This window comes from Suricata suricatta, chromosome 8 (assembly GCF_006229205.1).
Source record: "Suricata suricatta isolate VVHF042 chromosome 8, meerkat_22Aug2017_6uvM2_HiC, whole genome shotgun sequence".
Classification (NCBI taxonomy): Eukaryota; Metazoa; Chordata; class Mammalia; order Carnivora; family Herpestidae; genus Suricata; species Suricata suricatta.
This window is the reverse complement of record NC_043707.1, coordinates 141,116,707-141,134,375: the sequence shown is the minus strand read 5'-3', so window position 1 is coordinate 141,134,375 and position 17,669 is coordinate 141,116,707. Positions and strand designations below refer to the sequence as shown.

Sequence of the window (17,669 nt, the reverse complement as noted above, 5' to 3'; positions counted from 1 at the left end):
CGCGGCCGCGTCAAGCCCGGGGGCCGCTGGCGCGAGGCCGCCTGGCAGCTCTGTGACTACTACCTGCCCTACGCGCTGGGCGGCGGCTATGTGCTCTCGGCCGACCTGGTGCACTACCTGCGCCTCAGCCGCGAGTACCTGCGCGCGTGGCACAGCGAGGACGTGTCCCTGGGCGCCTGGCTGGCGCCGGTGGACGTCCAGCGCGAGCACGACCCGCGCTTCGACACCGAGTACAAGTCCCGCGGCTGCAGCAACCAGTACCTGGTGACGCACAAGCAGAGCCTGGAGGACATGCTGGAGAAGCACCAGACGCTGACGCGGGAGGGCCACCTGTGCCGGCAGGAGGTGCAGCTGCGCCTGTCCTACGTCTACGACTGGTCCGCGCCGCCCTCGCAGTGCTGTCAGAGGAAGGAGGGCATCCCCTGAGCCGGGCCGCGAGGGAGGCCGCCACCGCCGCGATGGTCGCTCAGGGCCCCGTGGGGCAGCCGCAGAGGTGGCCTTGCACCGGCGAGGCCCACGGGTTCCGGCTGGTTGTCCAGGAGCCCAGCCCTCACGGGGACCTGGTTTCTGCGGCGGCCAGTAGGGTTTGCGGGGCAGACGCCAAGCGGCGGCGGACAGCTTGTAGGTCCTCGCTCTGGGGTGCCCCCAGGGCTGTGCACCCCAGCGGCCACCCTGGGGCCTCGCTGGGGAGTGACACCTTGTGCCCAGGCAGAAGCACCTCGTCCCTGGATGGCGGCCGGCATGTGCAGATGCCCAGCTTCCGGTGTGCCTGCAGGGCCCTGCAGTCGCACTGGCCTCTCCCGAGGTAGGGGCAGGCGGCGAGAGGCAGAAGCTGACGGCAGAGAAAGAATCTGGACTCGCTCAGGGGTGGAGACTGTGTCCTGTCCCGCATCCTGTGGCAACAGTCGGCGAAGGTGCTCGCTGGGCCAAGAGCCGTGGCTGCAGGGAACTGCCCCTCAGGCCCTTGCATGTTGCGACTTCACTGTGTTGTACACCGTCCAGTGTCTTTTGATCAGAACTGCTCTAGATTTACAGAGTTAGCTTATCTTCTTTCATGCATCCATGTTGGTACTGTTTGTCACGTGAAGTCCAAAATTTAACTTGCTGTTACTGTTACTTTGCTTCAGCAGTATTTTGGTCTGTGTTGCTCCAGAGTGAATTTGTGATAAATGTAATTCGGTGCTACCCTGTGACTTATAAATATTGTAAATTTGTGTAGATAAGAGTTTAAGTTGGGAGCTTGTGGGTCTCAGTTTTTTTTTAATTATTTAAGGGAAGACTTTTCTATCAGAACCTGGAATTTGTGGATTAATCTGTTTTTACAGCTTGAGTTGTAGACCCGTTGCTGCATGTGTTTAAATGTGGAAGAATTCTAAAACTGTCCGTTTCTCTTTCCAGTTTACACTGGAAGGTCAGCCCCATTGTCTGTTTCTGAAAAGACTCCTTTTAAGGCTTCCTCACAGCCGTGCAGAGCAAGTGCTTCTCACACGCACATCTGTTATTTTAGACTCGGGGCGCAACCAAGTTCCAGGAATCTGAACCCTTGGAAGCATTGGTGAGGTTTCCCACATTCTGTCCTAAGAAAACAGCCAGGCTTTGCTGGCTGGCGTGTCCTTTCGAAGACAGAAGGCATTTACATGCACCCCTCCTGCGACTGATCACCCTCTCGTACATTAACACATCCTTGGAAGATTTGGTTTTCCTTTTCCCCCCATTAAATGTGAAAAGTGAGCGCTGCAACCACCACGGAAGTAAAATAAATGAAGAAGCTCCGGGCAGCCAAGAGCCCTCAGTGCAGTGCGTGTGATTCTGGAGTCTGACGTGGGTTTGCGGCCTCAGGAGCCTGGCGGTGCCGCCACAGGGTCTGCAGTCCGCTTCGGGGCAGTGCAGACCAGCCTTTTCCTTGCCATCCTTGTGTGTCCTCGGGCCACAAACGTCAAGAGCAGGTGTCTTAGCTCGGGCCATGGTAACCGAACACTGCAGACAATGCAGCTTCGACAGCAGACGCGCGTCCTGGTCCTGGAGGCTGTGACGCCGGATGCGCCTGCCACCCGGGCTGGGTTGTGAGGGCCTCTTCCTGGCGTGCAGGTAGCTGCCTTCTCACTGCGGCCTTGTGGCGAGAGACAGCCGAAGCAAGTGTCTCTTTTTACAAGAACACTGATCCCATCAGAGGGCCCACCCGCATGACCTCAGCTAACACTGCCTCCAGGTTCTATCACGTTGGGGGTCAAGGCTTCAGTCTGAGTTTTGGGGGACACAGTCCATAGCAGCAGGTTTGGGTTGTTTTTGTTGAAAGGCACAAGGATATCCAAAATTTGGAGTCTAGGGCCCGAAGGAAACAGGGCATGGTCTTGTGGTTGCAATTCTCCTTTTAGAAGGTGGATGCTGGGCCAGAGAGGTCCGAGATCTGACAGATTCTGATTACAAGGTGAATGTGAGCTTTCTGATTGGCCAGCTCGAGCCAGGACTGATGGCCCCCTGTGAACACCTGGTTTACAGGGCAAGGATTCATGAGAGGGTCCGGGTTTGGGGACACCGGGTGAGCAGAAAGGGACCCTGCTGACCATTTTCACCTAGACGTGTTGTGTGAACCTCGGAATCGTCGAAGGAGTCGGCACGTGCCTATGTCCGTTTTTCAGACGCGGAGGTGGTGCTTGGACAGACCAGACAGCTTGCTGGGACCCACGTGTGGGTGGCAGAGCCAGGATCCAAGCCGAGGGCTGGGCCTCCAGACCCCTGCCGGGCATTGCAGTCCCACTGCAGTTTCCGGTTTCTCCCAAGTGCATTCCATGGGAAGCATGGCAGCCACGTCCAAGGCCTCCTAGTAAAAAAAAAACTAAAAACCCAGACATGTCTCTTGCAAGGAGGGGACCTACAAGATTTAGCATTTGGTTGAATCACACGAAAGTGCCAGTAGGCAACCAGTTTTGACAAAAATGGAGACTTCCTATTGTTCAACTGAAGCAATTAAATTTCAAGACAGAACAGACCCTCTTCTGGGCTGACTGCACATCATTACTGCAGTTGTGACCTCAAGATTCAGACCACACGTTGGAGTTGACCCTCGGCCGTCAGCTTCCCTGCGGTCCTGGGGCCCGCGGACAGAGCCTGCCCAGGCTGGCAGGCTCTCCAAGTCAGGGTGGTCCTCCCCAGACTGTGCCTCCCACCCACTGAGGCACACACCGTGGGCTCCACACCACCTGGACAAGTGTGCACTATACACCAGTGGCTGAGCCCAGCACCCGCCCAGGGCCTGGGAGATAGTAGGCTCTTGGGAGATGGGGAGTCAGACCACCAAACTGATTTTTACTACGGCTTTAGGACCCAGGACAGCCAACTCTTCTTCCAGACAAGCCAGTCTCTCTTTCCGTGCCTGTCAGAGCCCACGCTTGCAGAGCGTGAGGGCCAGAGGGGCATGGGGGCACCCGGCACCACCTCAAGTGATGCACCTCCCCTCATGGAGGGCCCTGGTCCTGCCCCTCCCCGCCCCAGGGCCAGTGTGGAGAGCGGGTGTCAGGAGAGAGGACCTGAGCCGTCAGGACCAGGATAACGAGCCGGCGCCAGCATGCAGCACTTCTGCGGGCTGGCGTGCAGCCCTGGCGGATGGAGGAAGAGACGGGGGCATAGGGACAGCGCTTCGGCCAAGGCCCCAGGGCTCCAGTGTTGAAACTCCAGAAACACTGGCAGTGACAGGATGACTCTCCAAAGAATTACGTCAAGCAAGAAAAGCCAATCCCCAGAAGTGGGCCTGCTGGCTGCTCCCATTTCAGTGACATTCTTGGATGGTCACAATTATAGACAGTGCTGCCAGGGGTCAAGGAGGGGACTTGGAAAGGAGGGGAGGTGGGTTCTCCGGGGGATGGAACTGTCCCACATCTGGCCTGAGTGCCAGTGACCTGCTTGTGATATTGTCCAGTAGTTTTGCAAGGCTACCATTTGGGGACACTGGGTGAGGTGAACATGGCCCTTCTCTGTGTTATTTGTCACAACCACATTGAATTTACAATCATCTTTAATTTTTAATTTAAAAACAGATATAACATCATGAATCCCAATACAAAAAAGAGAAGTGTGGGACCCAAGATAGGCTGGAGGAGGCAGTGCTCCCTAGGATGGCCGGCCATCATGAAGGGGGCACACAGCCCTGCTGGGAGGGGAGCTGGGAGCTGTGTGGTGACCAGGAGCACCCACAGCTGGACCCTTAGGGTTGGTGCTGTACCCCATCATCTGCCCCATTCCCCCTGGCTCTGAACCGAGAACGCCCTGCCCCATCCAGATCCCCCAGAAGCCTGGATCCACCTGGTGGCAGGAGCTGGGAAGGCTCAGGGACATGGTAAGGTCTGAAGGAGACAGGCCACCGTGGGGGAGGCTTTCCCAGGACACGCACCTGTCGGAGGAGGACTCCAAGCAGCAAAGGGACCACAGGCTCCTGGGTGAGCCCCAGAGCAGCACAGCTCCTGATGCCCACCGGCCCCGATGCCTCCTAGCTGTCTGCAATCACTCTCTGGGCATCACAGACCCCACACCTCTGGCTGGGTAGGCCTCCCACGGCTCAGCACAGACCCTCCCTCACAGAAGCCAGCTTCCCGGTGTCCAGCGTCTGGGCTGGGAGTAAGGGACTGGCTGGGTCATGGCCAGAGTCTGCAGGGTCTGACGGGGATAGCCAGTGCCCCCCCCCCAGACCCCCCTGACCCAGGCGCCTGGTCCCCATTATGTGCCTTCCAGTCTGGGACCCAGGGAGCACATGGCTGCTGACCACAGACAGGCCTAAAGCAGGCCAGGCACCCAGCCCCGACTGGGGCCTCCAGAGGAACCATGGAGAACCCCGTGTTCAAAGGCATCTGGGCAGCAAGTACCCCAGTGAAGACCGGATTATACCCGATTTGCTCTTTGCTGCTTGTACTCTGGACTCAAGGGTTTGGAGAAAGGCTCGGCTGGTTTTCCTCCTGATATGTGTGCCCTGGGCTGAGCTTGTGTCTCGCTCCTGCCTGGAGTCTAGGGAGCAGGTGGAAGGCCTACTGTGTCACTCCTTAAACCACAGCCTGGCCTCAGCAAACACTGGGCTCTCGAGGGGTCACAGTCCAAGCCCTGTGAGTCTCCTCGTCCCTGACACCCCATGACTCGCCACTCCAGAGTCTCCCTCAGGGGTCACCTTCCAGCACCCACCCAGAGGGATCTTCCCCACATCCTGCAGCTTGAGCTGAAATAATCCCATCACCTGGCCTCTGTGGGCACCCATGCCCCCATCTTCAGGGCCAGGGTGGGCTCACTGCCAGGCTGGGCTACCCCCCGGAGCTCCCTACCCTCTCCTCTCACCCCCCCCCACTTACCCCACACTGTCCTCTGACCCAGCCCTTCCTGAGCCCCATCTTCCCTGTGGATGGTGCCGTTGGCCCCCCCATCCATCCCTGTCCCCCATCACATGCCCTCACAGTCTCCTGCAGAAGGCCCAGCACCGTGGCCAGGTCATAGCCAGGCAACCCTGCCCACTGGACTGACTGCTTCGGAGATCACCCAAAGCGAACAAAACACCCCACCACCCATGCGTCCTGGGGCCCACATGCCCTGGGGACTGTCCTCTGCTGGGTGTCTGTGGAGCCCCTCACCCCTTCCTCCTCAGGGACCCTGCACCTCCCCCACTGCGGGGTGCCATCGCAGGTGCACACTGGGTGGTGTGGCCTGAGGAGTGGTGCAGGGGGCAGGGGAGGAGAGTGGGAGGCGAGAGAGGAGACTGGCAGCCTCTGCTCCAGCTGTAGTGGCAAGACATGCAGCGGGGCCTCGGCAGGCCCCCGCGGGCTGAGGCTCAGGCATGCTGACCCGCCAGGGCCTGGTTTTAGGAGGTCTCATGGAGGCCCAGGCCATCCGTGCAGAGTGACCACTCCCAGCTCCTGGCCTTCCCTGTGGCCCCCGAGGGGCCCATAACAGGAAATGAGTGAAATCAGGAAAGATGAGCAGTTCTGCAAGGCTAGGGCTGGGCACCAGGACCAGAGGGACACATTCTGGGAGGGTCCAGGCATGTGGGACCCCATTCTGGATGCCAGCCTCATTTTCCCAAGTCAGAAGACTGGGCAGAGGTGTGGCCTCCGGTCTGAGCACCAACAGGTGCCCAGGAGTGTCCATCTAGCCCCATGCCACTGGTGGGTACCTGGAGAGCGTGCCGAGCCTGGGGGCTAGGGCTTCTGCCGACCTGCTCTGAGGGCACCCAAGCTCTGCAGAAGCTATTGATGGGCATGGAGGGCTTCTGCCCCTCACCCTTGACACAGACCTGAAGGCTACACCTGAGCCATCTCAGGAGTGGGGTGTGGGGGGACCCAGGAAGTGATGAGGGTCAAGAGTCTCTATAGAGGGACCTCCACTTGAGCTTGGAGATGAAAGGTCTCCCCAGGAAGGGAGCCCTGGGCAGGTGGGTGGCAGTGGGGAAAGCAAGGGGCAGCGGCTCCGCTGGTCACTGCCACCCGGCAGGAGGGTCAGGGGCTCTCCCACACACACCTGGGGCCACCTGCCCAGGTGCCCCGTCGCCTCTGGCCCCAGGTCCCTGCACTTCCTCTGCACACAGCCCCAGACACCCTGCTGCCAGCAGCAGGGTCATAGAGAACCAGTGACAGGCCCACCAAGCAGACCTCAGCTGCTCATGGCACTGCTTGACGCTCGTGGCTAGGGAGTAGCCAGAGCCACAGAGCACCCTGGACCCTGTGCTGCGCCGTCCACCGGACAGAGCCCGGACTTCGGACCGGAGTAGACACCACAGGGCGGGAGCCTGGTGAGTCCCCTCACCCACACCCTGCCTCCCACTGGCCCAGGGCCTGGCCCAGCCTGCTGACCTGAGGGGAAGGAAATCCATGGCCTGCCCCCTCCCTCCAGCGGCATCTGAGGACCTCAACGGCCCAAGCCACAAGGGGCCCCTGCACCCTGACACGGGCACCCACTAGATCTTGCAAAGGAAGTGACAGAAGGGTGGCCAGAGCTAGGCTCAAGCCTGCAACAGGAGTCACCTTGTCAGCCCCTCTGAGCATACCCCAGGTAGGCCCCTAGCCTGTCACTCTGGCCCCAGGGGAGGGGGCGCAGTCAGAGAATCCCACAGAAGGCACTGAAGTGCCGCCTTGGCTCAGGCCCCAGGGCACGGGCTCCTGGGGCCAGCTTCAGGGATTCAGGGCTACAGCGGGGGGCCGGGAGGCAGGCAAGGGGCTGCAGTGAGGCTGAGCAGTTGCTCCTGGAGCTTTACTTCATAAATGGAGTTTCACTTGGCCCTCTGACACCCTTCCTGTTCACTCCTGTCCCCGCTGCCACCCCCTCCCACACCCAAGTTCCGACAGAGCCGCCTGGAGGGGCTGCGAGTGCAGGCGGGGGTCCCTCCCACCCTGGAAGCCTCCCTGGGTGTGTGTGTGACATGCCGGCTGTTGCAAAACTGACATTATCACACCAGAGGGACCGTGAGTCACTGGCCCGGGGCAGGGGCTGTGCCCCAAACCCTCCTGAACAAAGGCCTTTTGTCCCCCCGCACCCCAGGCCAGCCCGCCTGTGCACACCGTAAGACTCCCAAGGGGGCGGACGTGCGGATGGCGGCAGCAGGCACGCGTCAGGGTATAGTCTCAACGTCTGGACATGCTCCCCAGCCCTCCTTGACCCAGCTGCAGGGTCTGGGCCCCGGGAGCCCCTCAGATGCTGAAGGCCTCGGCTCCTGGCTGACCCTGAGGCAGGGCCCTAAGGTCATGCAGAGCTCGGAGCAGCCTGAACTCAGAGCCCATAAGGTGCACTGTTCAAGCCCAGTCAGTGAGCAAGACCCTGGGATGCAGTGCCCCACCCTGCTCCCCAGAGGAGGGCAGTGCCCCACCCTGCTCCCCAGAGGAGGGCTGCCCGGCCTTAGATCAGACACCTCAGGTGCCCCCAGGGAGCTTCTGTCCCAGGACAATGTGCGGCAGGCTTCTCCTTGGGGGTGAGGAAGCCCTCTCCCTTGCCCCCAGCACCCAGAGCCCCCAGCTGTCACAGAGAGTCCAGCTGGGGGTCTGGCAGATGCACATCCCCACCCGAGTCCAGCGGTTTTGTGACCACCTACATGGCCTCACCAGCCGGCCTCCTTGACGCCAAGGACTCCAAGAACAGCCATTCCCCAGCTCGGTAACTGGCTGGCCGGGAGCTCCAGCCACTGGGTCCCGGACGCCTGCCCTGTATTTGCTCCCAAGGAGCCTGGCGATTCTAGCTCAGCAAACAAGCCCCGGTCCCAGGGCAAAGACTGCGAAGATAGAGACTCCACCCCACACACGTCACACAGACCCAGGAGAACAGGGCAGCTCCACTGCCCCAGAGACACTGTCACAGCCGCCACAGGACAGCAGGGCAGCACAGGAGCCCAGAGAGAGGCACAGACATGTCCACCCAGACCCACCCCACCCCACCCCCACCCCCCGCTCTCCAGGCCAACTCTCAGTCCCTGGTCCAGGTCACAGAGGTCGGGATGACCCGTCTGGATGTGACAACCTTCCAGGTGTGCCCGGAGGACAGGCAGCCACCTTTGGAACAGCCCTCCCCCTCACAAGCCCGAGGCCCAACGTGAGGGGGGGAAGTCACACCCAAAGCGGGGCCCTGGCCACAAAGAGCCAGCCTGTCCTGGCTCTGTCACAAAGTCCACACTCTTCCAGGTACCCCAGGGCCTGGGCTGGTGGAGGGGTGCTCTTCTGGAAGCCCCTACCCTGTCCTACCCCACAATCCCCGCAAAGGAGGGTCATGGGGTGAGGGGCCAGGCAGCCTTCTTGCTCATAGCCAGGAACCCCCATCCTGCCCTCCCAGCCTCCTGCCATGGAGCTAGGTTGGGAGCCTGGCTGCTAAGCCACTGGGGGCTCCTGGCCCCCAAGAGGACTTTCCAGCTGTCCTGAACCAGATGCCCACGTTCCCGTCTGCACTCAAACTATACAGCTCGTGGAGGGCACTGGAGGGCCAGGCTATGACCCAACCCTGAGACACCCCACCCCCAGTGCCCCAAGGTAGGCCCGTCAGGTGCAGCCTGGCCATGGACCCAAGACCGGAGATCTGGCAGTAGAAGGCTGGGGGGTGCCAGAGGAAGCATGCCCCCTCCCAGGAACCCCTACCTAGCACAGCAGGGCCTGGAGCCCTGCCAGGAAAGCCCCAGGGTCAGGTGGAGGTTCTGGGACTGAGCCCTAAAAGAGGTCAGTGAGCTCAGCCCATTACTTCCTGCTGCTCCTGGGCAGGGCTTGGGGTCAACGGTCAACCCAAGGCTATCTAGAGCTACGCGGCCCAGCCAGACGCTCAGGTCACCCCGGAGTCCAGCTGCGAAACCAGAGCAGCCCCATCTCTCAGGCCCTGCCACTCCCTGGAACCCCACTCAGGCTGGGCACCACTGCAGGGGCCCGGGGCCACTTAGGGGACTCCAACCCCTCCCGAGTCCTCAGGGAGCTTTTCAAACACCACAGTTTGGGTCGAAGGCAGCACAGCAGCAAGCTTCCACTGAAGCAGGTCCCACAGCCAGCTACATGAGAATCTTGATCTTCTCCATTTGACAGAAGACTGCTTTCCTTTTATATCTGTGAGGGCTGAACCTGGGCTCTCGGGAAGGCAGGAGAACTGAGAGAAGATGATGCAGCTGGGTCCAGGGTAGGCCTTTGGGACCCTCGCCCTGCACTGGCCCCTTGTTCACACTGGGGGTCCAGCCTGTGTCCTTGGGGGCCTGAGCCTGGGGCCTGAACGCCGTGACCACCCCAGTTCACAGCGCTCGATGCTGATTGGCAGTCTTGACAGCCCCCCCAACCCCCCCACACCTTTGCTCCCACAAGCTCAGCCACAGAGGCTGAGACAGCGTCCAGGGGAATTACAGCTCAGTGCCTGATGGCCTCTGATTAGGGGGCAGAAACGGGGAGGGGGACCAGACAGACCGGAGGCAGGAGCAGTCAGGCGCCACAACCTGGCCCTGGCTACCTGCCCGCCGTGGGCTCCAAGGGGCTGGCCTGGTTCGTCCTTGTCCTCAGGGCCTCTCATCTGTCATCACCTGTCTGTCACTCTCTGCAGGTCTTGGGTCTCCATCTCTGTCATCACAGCCCCCAGAGCAGGTCTGGATATGGTAAGAGCTGCCCCCTCCTGGACCAGGCCGGGTGGGGGACGGGCTGGTGTTGAAGGACCTTCAGGAAAACTCCTGGATGCAGTGAGGCCCCAGGCACGGCTGAGAGTCTGGGGGCTGTCCCGTCTGCCCATAGGCTGTTACCCCTCTGTAAATGAGGGTGAGCACGGACTGGTGCCCATGGCCGAGCCAAGCTTGGCTGGTCTGGAGCAGGACCTCGGTAATGGGAAGTGGGGGACAGTGCATCCTCCCAAGCCTCTGCCTCCCATGTGCCCCTCCTTTCCCAACCTCCTCACTGGAGACCCCACCCCCACAAGCTGCCAGAACGTCCCCACTCAGACCAGGCTGGCGCCTGCAGCCACTGTGAAGCAGAGACACCCCCTACTCGTCCCCTCAGCTCCTGACGCCACCCTGGGGCGACCAGAGCGAGAGGTGGGGACGGGTCATCGGCCAAGCCGGTTGCTGCATGGGCTGGCGCCAGCCCAGCACCACTACTCTCCTGCCTCATTACCCAACAGGCTGCAGGGAGGGTCCCTCCCATGCTCCCGCCACCCCCACCATCCCCCTCCCCTCACCTCGAGGGTCAGGGCCCCCAGGGGGAGGGGCTGGATAATGGCCCTCAGGCTCCAACCTCTACCTGCCCTACCTCCTATCCCTGCCCCCTGAGCCTGCAAGCAGACCCCAGAGCCCTTGCCCTCCTCCTAGCCCGTCCCTCCATCTGCAGGGTGCAAGAGATCCTTCCCTGCTCAGCTTTGGAAATGGGGCTTCAGGCCCTGCTGCTGCAGAACCGAGCCCCACCTCCAGCCCTAAGGCCTCTGTGGAGGGGTCAGGGGCCTGGCCTCAGCCCTCCCGGTGGGGCTGCCTGCCGAGGACCCAGGTGCCAACCAGAGATAGTATCTCAGCTGCTCGGCAGAGGCCCAGACATCCCAAGATCAATTTACATTCTTTGGTCTGGGTTTGCTGGAGCCAAAACGGAGTAGGGGTAGAGGGCCCCAAACCCACAGGACCGGCAGGCAGGGCCTTGGCCACCCTACCTGGAGTGTGCGTCCACCTGATGTGGCAGCCACCAAGGAGAGGTGGGGAGTTAGTGAGGTGCCCTGCCAGCCTGGGCCTGGGCAGCCCTGGGCCCGGCCCCGCAAACTCACGCGCACTCAGCACCTGAGGGCAGGAACACCCCCAGGGTTCATGTGCGGTGCTGGGGGCTTGCACACACACATTCGATCTTGTGCGTGGCCCACACCCATGTGCTCTCTGCACCTGCCCCCACAGGACACAGCCCTCCCGAGGGCTCCCCACCTTGCCCTCTGCACCCCAGACAGGCACAGCAGGCATCCGGCCGCCATCCAACCAACTTCTGGGACCTCTAGTGCTGAACGGGTCTGGGCCCCTGGCCCTTCAGGTATCCATAGACTGCTGCCTCCAAGCACCCCCCACCTCCATGACTACACAGTGACCAGGCGACAGCGAGGGCTGAGAGCTCTTTATTGCTGCGACCACACGTTTTGCAGAGGACAGTGGGGGCAGGAGGGCCAGCAGCTGCTCCTCGCCCCCCTCTGGCCCTCACGTGCCCAGGAGCAGGCCGGAGAAGCTGGAGCCACTCTGGATGGTGAGGGTGGTTCCGGACCCGTTGTCCACAAAGACCGAGGCGTACTGTCCAGCCTGCAGACACCCCACAGTGGATGTCCCCACCCACGGCACCCGCCTGCCCAGAGGGAGCTTATGGAGGATGCAGCTCAGGCCCCACCATGCAGCACCCACCCCAGGGGTTGCCTGGCTGGCGCTGGGCAGTGCTAGGCTCATGCTCCGAGCCTAGGCTCCTCCCACCCCTTCCAGCCACGAAGCCTCACCTGCAAGTGCAGCAGGCCCTGAACTTGCACAGTGAAGAGCCTGCCGCGGCTCTCCAGGCCCGAGATGGCCTCCAGGGACCTGTACGGGACACCGCAGGATGAGGGAGAGGGCACAGTTGGCTGTGGGGCCAGGACCCCACCCTCTACGCAGTGCAGTCACACCACCCCCTGTGATTCCCCCCCCACCCCCGGGAAGGCCCACTCACATGTGTCCGTGACACAGGGACTCAATGCAGACAAGCGCCCGTACTGTGTCCCGAGCCCGCCGCCGTGCCCTCCCCTGCAGCTCCCTGTGGTCTGTGGAGACAGGCCCCGCCTGCAGCAGCCCTCAGGGAGAATGGAGCAGAGAGGGGCAGGGGCCAGGGCCAGGGGGCTTCAGGACACACTGCCAGATGTAGGCTCAGGAGCGGTCGAGGGCTGGGGAAGGGTGGGCGTGAGACCCCCAGGGAGGCGGGGGTGGAGCAGGAGGCATCTGGGAGCCGGCCCCACTCACCCACGTGCAGGCTGGCAGAGAACTGGAAGATGGCGGTCAGTGGGGCTGTGAACCGACCCGAGGCCAGGCTCAGGCCAGAGCCCCGCAGGAAGGCGCCCTGGGCGGTGGGCTGCAGGGACAGCAGGGTAACAGCCGGCTGCAGTGCATCCAGCCTGGGGGAGGCGCCCGTGACCCACAGCTGCCACCCCAAGCAGGCCCCAGGTGGGCAAGATGGGGGGTGGGGGGTGACCTATGTGTCTATGCCCACCTGGGCCTCTGGGCACAGGCTCCAGGCCCCAAGAGATGGATGAACTCTCAAGAGCCCCCACCTGGAAAGGTATCCCTGCCTCCTGGCCACCTTGGATCTCACCCAAAATCACGGCACACGAAACCTGCCAACCCTGACCCAGGTCACCTCCCCCCGCGTGTATGGGCTGGGTGGCTGTCCCGGGCTGGCAGTGAGCCCTGCCCAGCGGTGGGGAGCCGACCTGGCATCACACACACCCACCCCCGCTGGCCCCTGCTGGTACATGAGGAAGGCCTGCAGCAGACACCCCAAGAGGACCAGGACAGCCCCCCGCCCCGGCCCCAAGCCCGCTCACAGCCTGGAAGCCTTGTAGCTCCACCAGTGTCTCCTCGTCCACAACCACGGGTCCCTTCAGTCCACAGTGGAAGGCCTCAGCCACCAGCTGCCCGCCTGTCCCTTCAGGCAACAAGGGGCCCAGCAGCCCCAAGAACCGGCGCTCAGTGGCCTCTGTGGGGGAAAGGGTGAGGCCAGCACCTGGGGATCAGTGTGGGGTCCCCCCCGGGGCCCAGGCAGGAAGAGTCTGGGACAGGGACCTCACCTTTCAGCATCTCCTGAAACTCTTGCAACAGGGTCTCCTGGTTGACTGCTGCACCGGGGGGGCCTGGGGGCCCAGGGGGCCCAGGGGGGCCCGGGGGGCCAGAGAGGCCTCGCTGGGGGGTGGGGGAGACAGGAAAAAGTGAGGGTCCCACTTGGAGCCACATCCACCCCTGCCCTGAGTTTAGACCCCGGGGCTCACCAACTTCTTGTCCCGACCCCGACACCGTTTCTTCGAGGCCCCGTCATCTGGCCGCCGGACAAAGTTCAGCCATGTCATGTGGGCATCTGAGAACTCAGGCCCCAAGGCCTCAGGCGGCTGCAGGGCCAGGGGACAGGGCTAGTGTGCTGGCCACTGGGCCCTAACAAGTCCTGCCTTACTGCCCCCAGAGCGTAGCAAGGAACCTCAGGGCCCAGGCCACCTTGGGCAGGACTCAGGGTACACACAAGGAAAGTGACAACAAGGCACCGCAGGCCACCCGTGGGGCCCCAAACCAGGATGGGACGCACAAGAGCTTGGGGCCTCTGTGGAAGCCAGGGCCTGATGTCCAGGCACCTTGGTTTGGGTTCTGTATTAGCACGACCGTGTCCCCTCCCACGTACCCTGTTTCCAAGCAGATGGGCACACCCGTGTAGAGGCGAGGCCAGCGCCACAAGTCCCAACAGAGGCCTGGCCCTGGCTGAGGTGGGCTCTTTACTAGAGCAGGAGCAAGTTTTCTGGGGGGCTTCTCAAGAGTCCCAGAGCCATGCAAAACCAGAGAGAGGACCGGCAAGGCCTTGATGTGTGTTGGACATCAGGTGTGTGAGCTGGCGGCCTGGGCCCTCCAGTCGGCCCCGCTCCTCAGGCTCTGACCCAGTCCACCTCACTGTTCAAGCAAGGGCTGGGAGGGGCAGGGCAGAGCCGCCTACGACCGTGTCCCGTCCCCTCCCATCACCCACTCCCATCACCCGCTCCTAAGCCCAGTTTCTGCACCAGGGCGGGCAGAAAAGGCAGGAGCCCCTTAAGCCCCAAAGTCAAAGAAGGGAAACATCATGCTGAGTAAGGGTGTAGGTTGGGGAGAGAATCTGCCTGTCTCCAAGGAAGTCTGCATGCCAGGCCCAAACAGGGAGCTCATAAAGTAGGCAGGACACCGCAGATGTTGGCCTGGCTGGGAGAGAGCCACCACTATGGGGTGAGCAGAGCCCTGGCCACTCTCTCCGAGCTGACCCAGGCAGGGCAGGCCCTCAGTCCCTAATGTAGCAAGAGCCAGGCTCCTGGGGCAGGGGCTGCCTCCCGACCTGGGAAAGCGAGGGCCTCAGGTCTCTATCCTGGGGGCGGGGATGGGAAGGGCAGGTAGGGTAGGGTACCTCCCACCCCTGGTCTGGGTCCCCCCAGAGAAGAGAGGGACATCAGGAACTTCAGAATGTCCAGCATCTGGAGGGCTCAGTGGATTGTCAGACTTCGGCTCAGGTCATAATCTCACAGTTCATGGGTTCGAGCCCCGCATCAGGCTCTCTGCTGACAGCTCGGAGCCTGAAGCCCGCTTGATTCTGTGTCTCCCTCTCTCTGCCCCTCCCCCACTCGTGATCTGTCTCTCAAAACTAAACATTAAAAAAGAAGCAGAAGAACTTCAGAATGTCCTGGTTCCTGGCATATCTGGTATCTGCCTAACTCCTCCTGGCTGCCACCACCCCCGCCCCAGGCCACCCCTGGGCCTGAGGACCCAGCAGCCCTGAGATACAAGTACATCAGAAGTGTCTAGGGGCCAAGGGCTGCAGGAGCAGGGGGCAAGTGGGAGATGAGCTCATCCCCAGCAGGACGGGCAGGAGCCCCAGTGTCCGGGGAGGCTGTCTGGGGCATATGTCCCATGCAGCCCCCCACCCACGGAGACCACTCCTGGAATAGAGATTTTCCTGTTTGTCCCTGGACTGCCTCATGCCAGGTGGGGCAGGGAATGGCCAGGACTGCTCAGGACCCCGTGCGCCGTCACCTGCGCCTACCCCAGAGGCTGCCGGTAGCCCACTATTCTCTGGCTCAGCCTGCCCATCTGGAAAACTGGGCCTCGGGCTCCAACGGGCCGCGTGGGCTGAGAGCAGCCTGGCTGGCCGCCGCAGAGACGCCCTTGGGAGGCGGGAGGCCAGGATCAAAGGCGCGAGGGCTGGGGGGTGGCGGGCCTGCCCCAGCAACTGCCTCTCTCTTCCCAGTCCTGCGGCCCCCAGGCGGGCAGCTGCACGAAGCACCAGGCCTGTGCTGCCGGGGTCAGCTCCGAGGCCCGCTCTGGAGACACTAGGCCCAAGAGGGAGGAGGACCGGGGTGAGGTAGGTGAGGGGATCCTTCGTCTCAGAGGGCACCCCAGGGGCAGACTGCGGCCAGAGGGACTCCAATAAGTAGGACGCGGCCTGTGCCAGAGGCCAGAGAGGGTGCTTCCTGGCTACTCCGTGAGGGGTCCGGGCAAGGACCTCCAGGAGGCACAGGGTCCAGGCTAGCCTTGGCCTCTCCAGCCACTCAAGTGGTGGGGGACCTGGATTCCCAACGAGGAGTCTGGAACTCCTCCCCACCCACTCCTGAATTAGCAATGACACCAAATCAAAGCATGTGGAACACAGGGCTTCAAAGGCGGCACTGTTGCCCCTCTGGGAAGCCCTTCTCTGCCCCTCCCCTTCCTCTGGGCCAGGGGGGACCCCCGTGTCTGCCCCATAGCGGCTGCTGCAAATCCTGCCCAAAGTCCCACTTCATGGAGACAGGATGGGGAGGCCTGCAGAGCCAGAGGCCCCCCCCCCCGAAGCCTACAAAGGGCGTGCACACCCGCACCCACGTGTACCTTGGGGGAGCCTGGCAGCCCCTCGCTGTTGGACGCGGTGGCGGTAGGGTGCTCGGTGTGCTGGCCGGGCTGCCGTGGCCTCTTGGGCTCCCGCCGCGCCCCGATGCCCCCGAGGAGCACAAGCTGCACCCAGAGGAGGGCCGAGGCAGCCCAGGCCCAGTGCATGGTGGCCGGCCCGCAGCTCCGGACCTCGGCGGTGGCTCAGCGCTGCAAGTGGGGACACCCCCGTGTGCTCATGGGGGCGGCAGCGCAGCCGGTGTTCAGGGCCCCCGTGCGGGGACACGGCCCCAGGAGGCGCCTGGCTGCCAGCGGTGCATGTGCGCACAGGGTGTCTGGAGCAGCGGCAGGCCGGCGGGCCGAGCAGACGCGCTCCTGCTCCCCCAAAGGCTGGGGCACCGCCGCCTCCCCTCACACACAGCACCCTGGCTGCCGGCGCCGGCGCCAAATAAACCCTCCCCTCCTCCCCGAAGCTCCCAGGGGGAGGGCTCACACTGGTGGATCTGGCGCGGAGGGCTCCCAAGCCAACCCCGGGGGCGTGGACGGGGCGGTAAGCTGCTGCAGGGGCTGCGCCTCCCCCAGGCGCTCCCTGCCTTAGGAGGGGCCGCCCTTGCCCTGGAGGCCAACTCCCCCTGGAAACTGTTACCACGAACTCACTCCACCCGCCTCCCCGCTCAGCTCTGGCACCTCACATCCAGCCCCTTCGGGGTGGTGGCCCAGGATAGGGTAGGCCTTCATCAGAACGAACAGCCACATCTGCCCTTCCAAAGCATGACGCACCCCCCTCGGGTCCCCCAGACCCTCTGACCCAGCAAGCCCTACCCCAGGGCCCTGGCAGTGCCCTGAAGCCTGGCTCACACCCGGCTCTTGAGAAAGGCAGGAGCCAGGAAGCTCCTAGCCGGGCACCGGCCCGCCGCTAGGGGCGAGCCTGGCTACTGAGAGGGGCTGACCTCAGCGAGGGCGTGGTGGGTGGCCCAGGCTGCCCCAAAGTCCTTCTGCCCCCTCCTCTTCTTGGGGCACAAGGCCGCCCCCTCCTGCCTGATGGGCTGCCCTCACCCAGGCCTCCGGGCTTCCGGTAGCCGGCAGGGAAAGGGATGGGAGTCCCCAGGCCTTTGCAACCTGGAGGTCAGCACAAGGGGGAGCCCCTGGGGGGCTGGTTCCCTGCACAGCTGTCCGGCCCAAGGAGAGGGAGCTCGGAATCTCCCCTCGGCTGGACCTGAGCAACAGTGGGTGGGTCCCCGGGGAGAGTTGGGACCCGTCCTTCACCACCTCCAGGCTGCAGGCAAAACGGGTCTGCCAGGGCCAGCTCAAGCCAACAAGCCGGGCACTCATCTGCCAGGTGGTGAGGGCCTGGGCCTGCCCCTCAGCGGTGTGGACTGAGCCTGGGAAGGGTCAGAGCCATGGCTAGCCCCTGCAGGAGGTGCTGCTTGCGGTCCAGCCTAGAGGAAGATGGGGTACACTGGTCCCGGGGGAAGAGTCCTCCAGGCACCCCTCGATTTCCAGATGTCCGCCAGGAATGCTGAGCCGCCCGAGGCAAGGCTGGTGGGGAGGGTGTGAGGAGTGTCACCGGGGTCATCCGTCCTCTCTCCTGGCTCCGGCAGAGGGGGTCGGTCACCCCCAGGGACAACAGAGGCTACTTCTGGCA

The 17,669-nt window shown here is 62.9% G+C and overlaps 2 protein-coding genes across 3 annotated transcripts; one reads left to right on the top strand and one right to left on the bottom strand.

Annotated features, from left to right (window-relative positions):
* Positions 1-1,788, top strand: B3GALT6 (beta-1,3-galactosyltransferase 6; the record flags this gene model as incomplete). The annotated part of the gene is made up of 1 exon (XM_029945953.1): positions 1-1,788. A coding segment is annotated over one exon (426 nt), but the record flags the coding sequence as incomplete, so codon positions are not given.
* Positions 1,789-11,531: 9,743 nt separating this feature from the next.
* C1QTNF12 (C1q and TNF related 12) lies at positions 11,532-16,607 on the bottom strand. 2 transcript variants are annotated; one of them, XM_029948192.1, is made up of 8 exons: positions 16,028-16,607; positions 13,429-13,545; positions 13,231-13,342; positions 12,988-13,139; positions 12,407-12,515; positions 12,120-12,210; positions 11,914-11,992; positions 11,532-11,725 (listed from the first exon to the last, which is right to left on the bottom strand). In XM_029948192.1, exons 1-8 carry the CDS (start codon positions 16,190-16,192, stop codon positions 11,627-11,629), a joined length of 924 nt encoding a protein of 307 aa, XP_029804052.1. In that variant the 5' UTR covers positions 16,193-16,607; the 3' UTR covers positions 11,532-11,626. The 2 variants fall into 2 exon arrangements, with proteins under 2 accessions (XP_029804052.1, XP_029804053.1); XM_029948193.1 differs by lacking the exon at positions 11,532-11,725 and having other exon boundaries at positions 12,407-12,558.
* Positions 16,608-17,669: the final 1,062 nt, after the last annotated feature.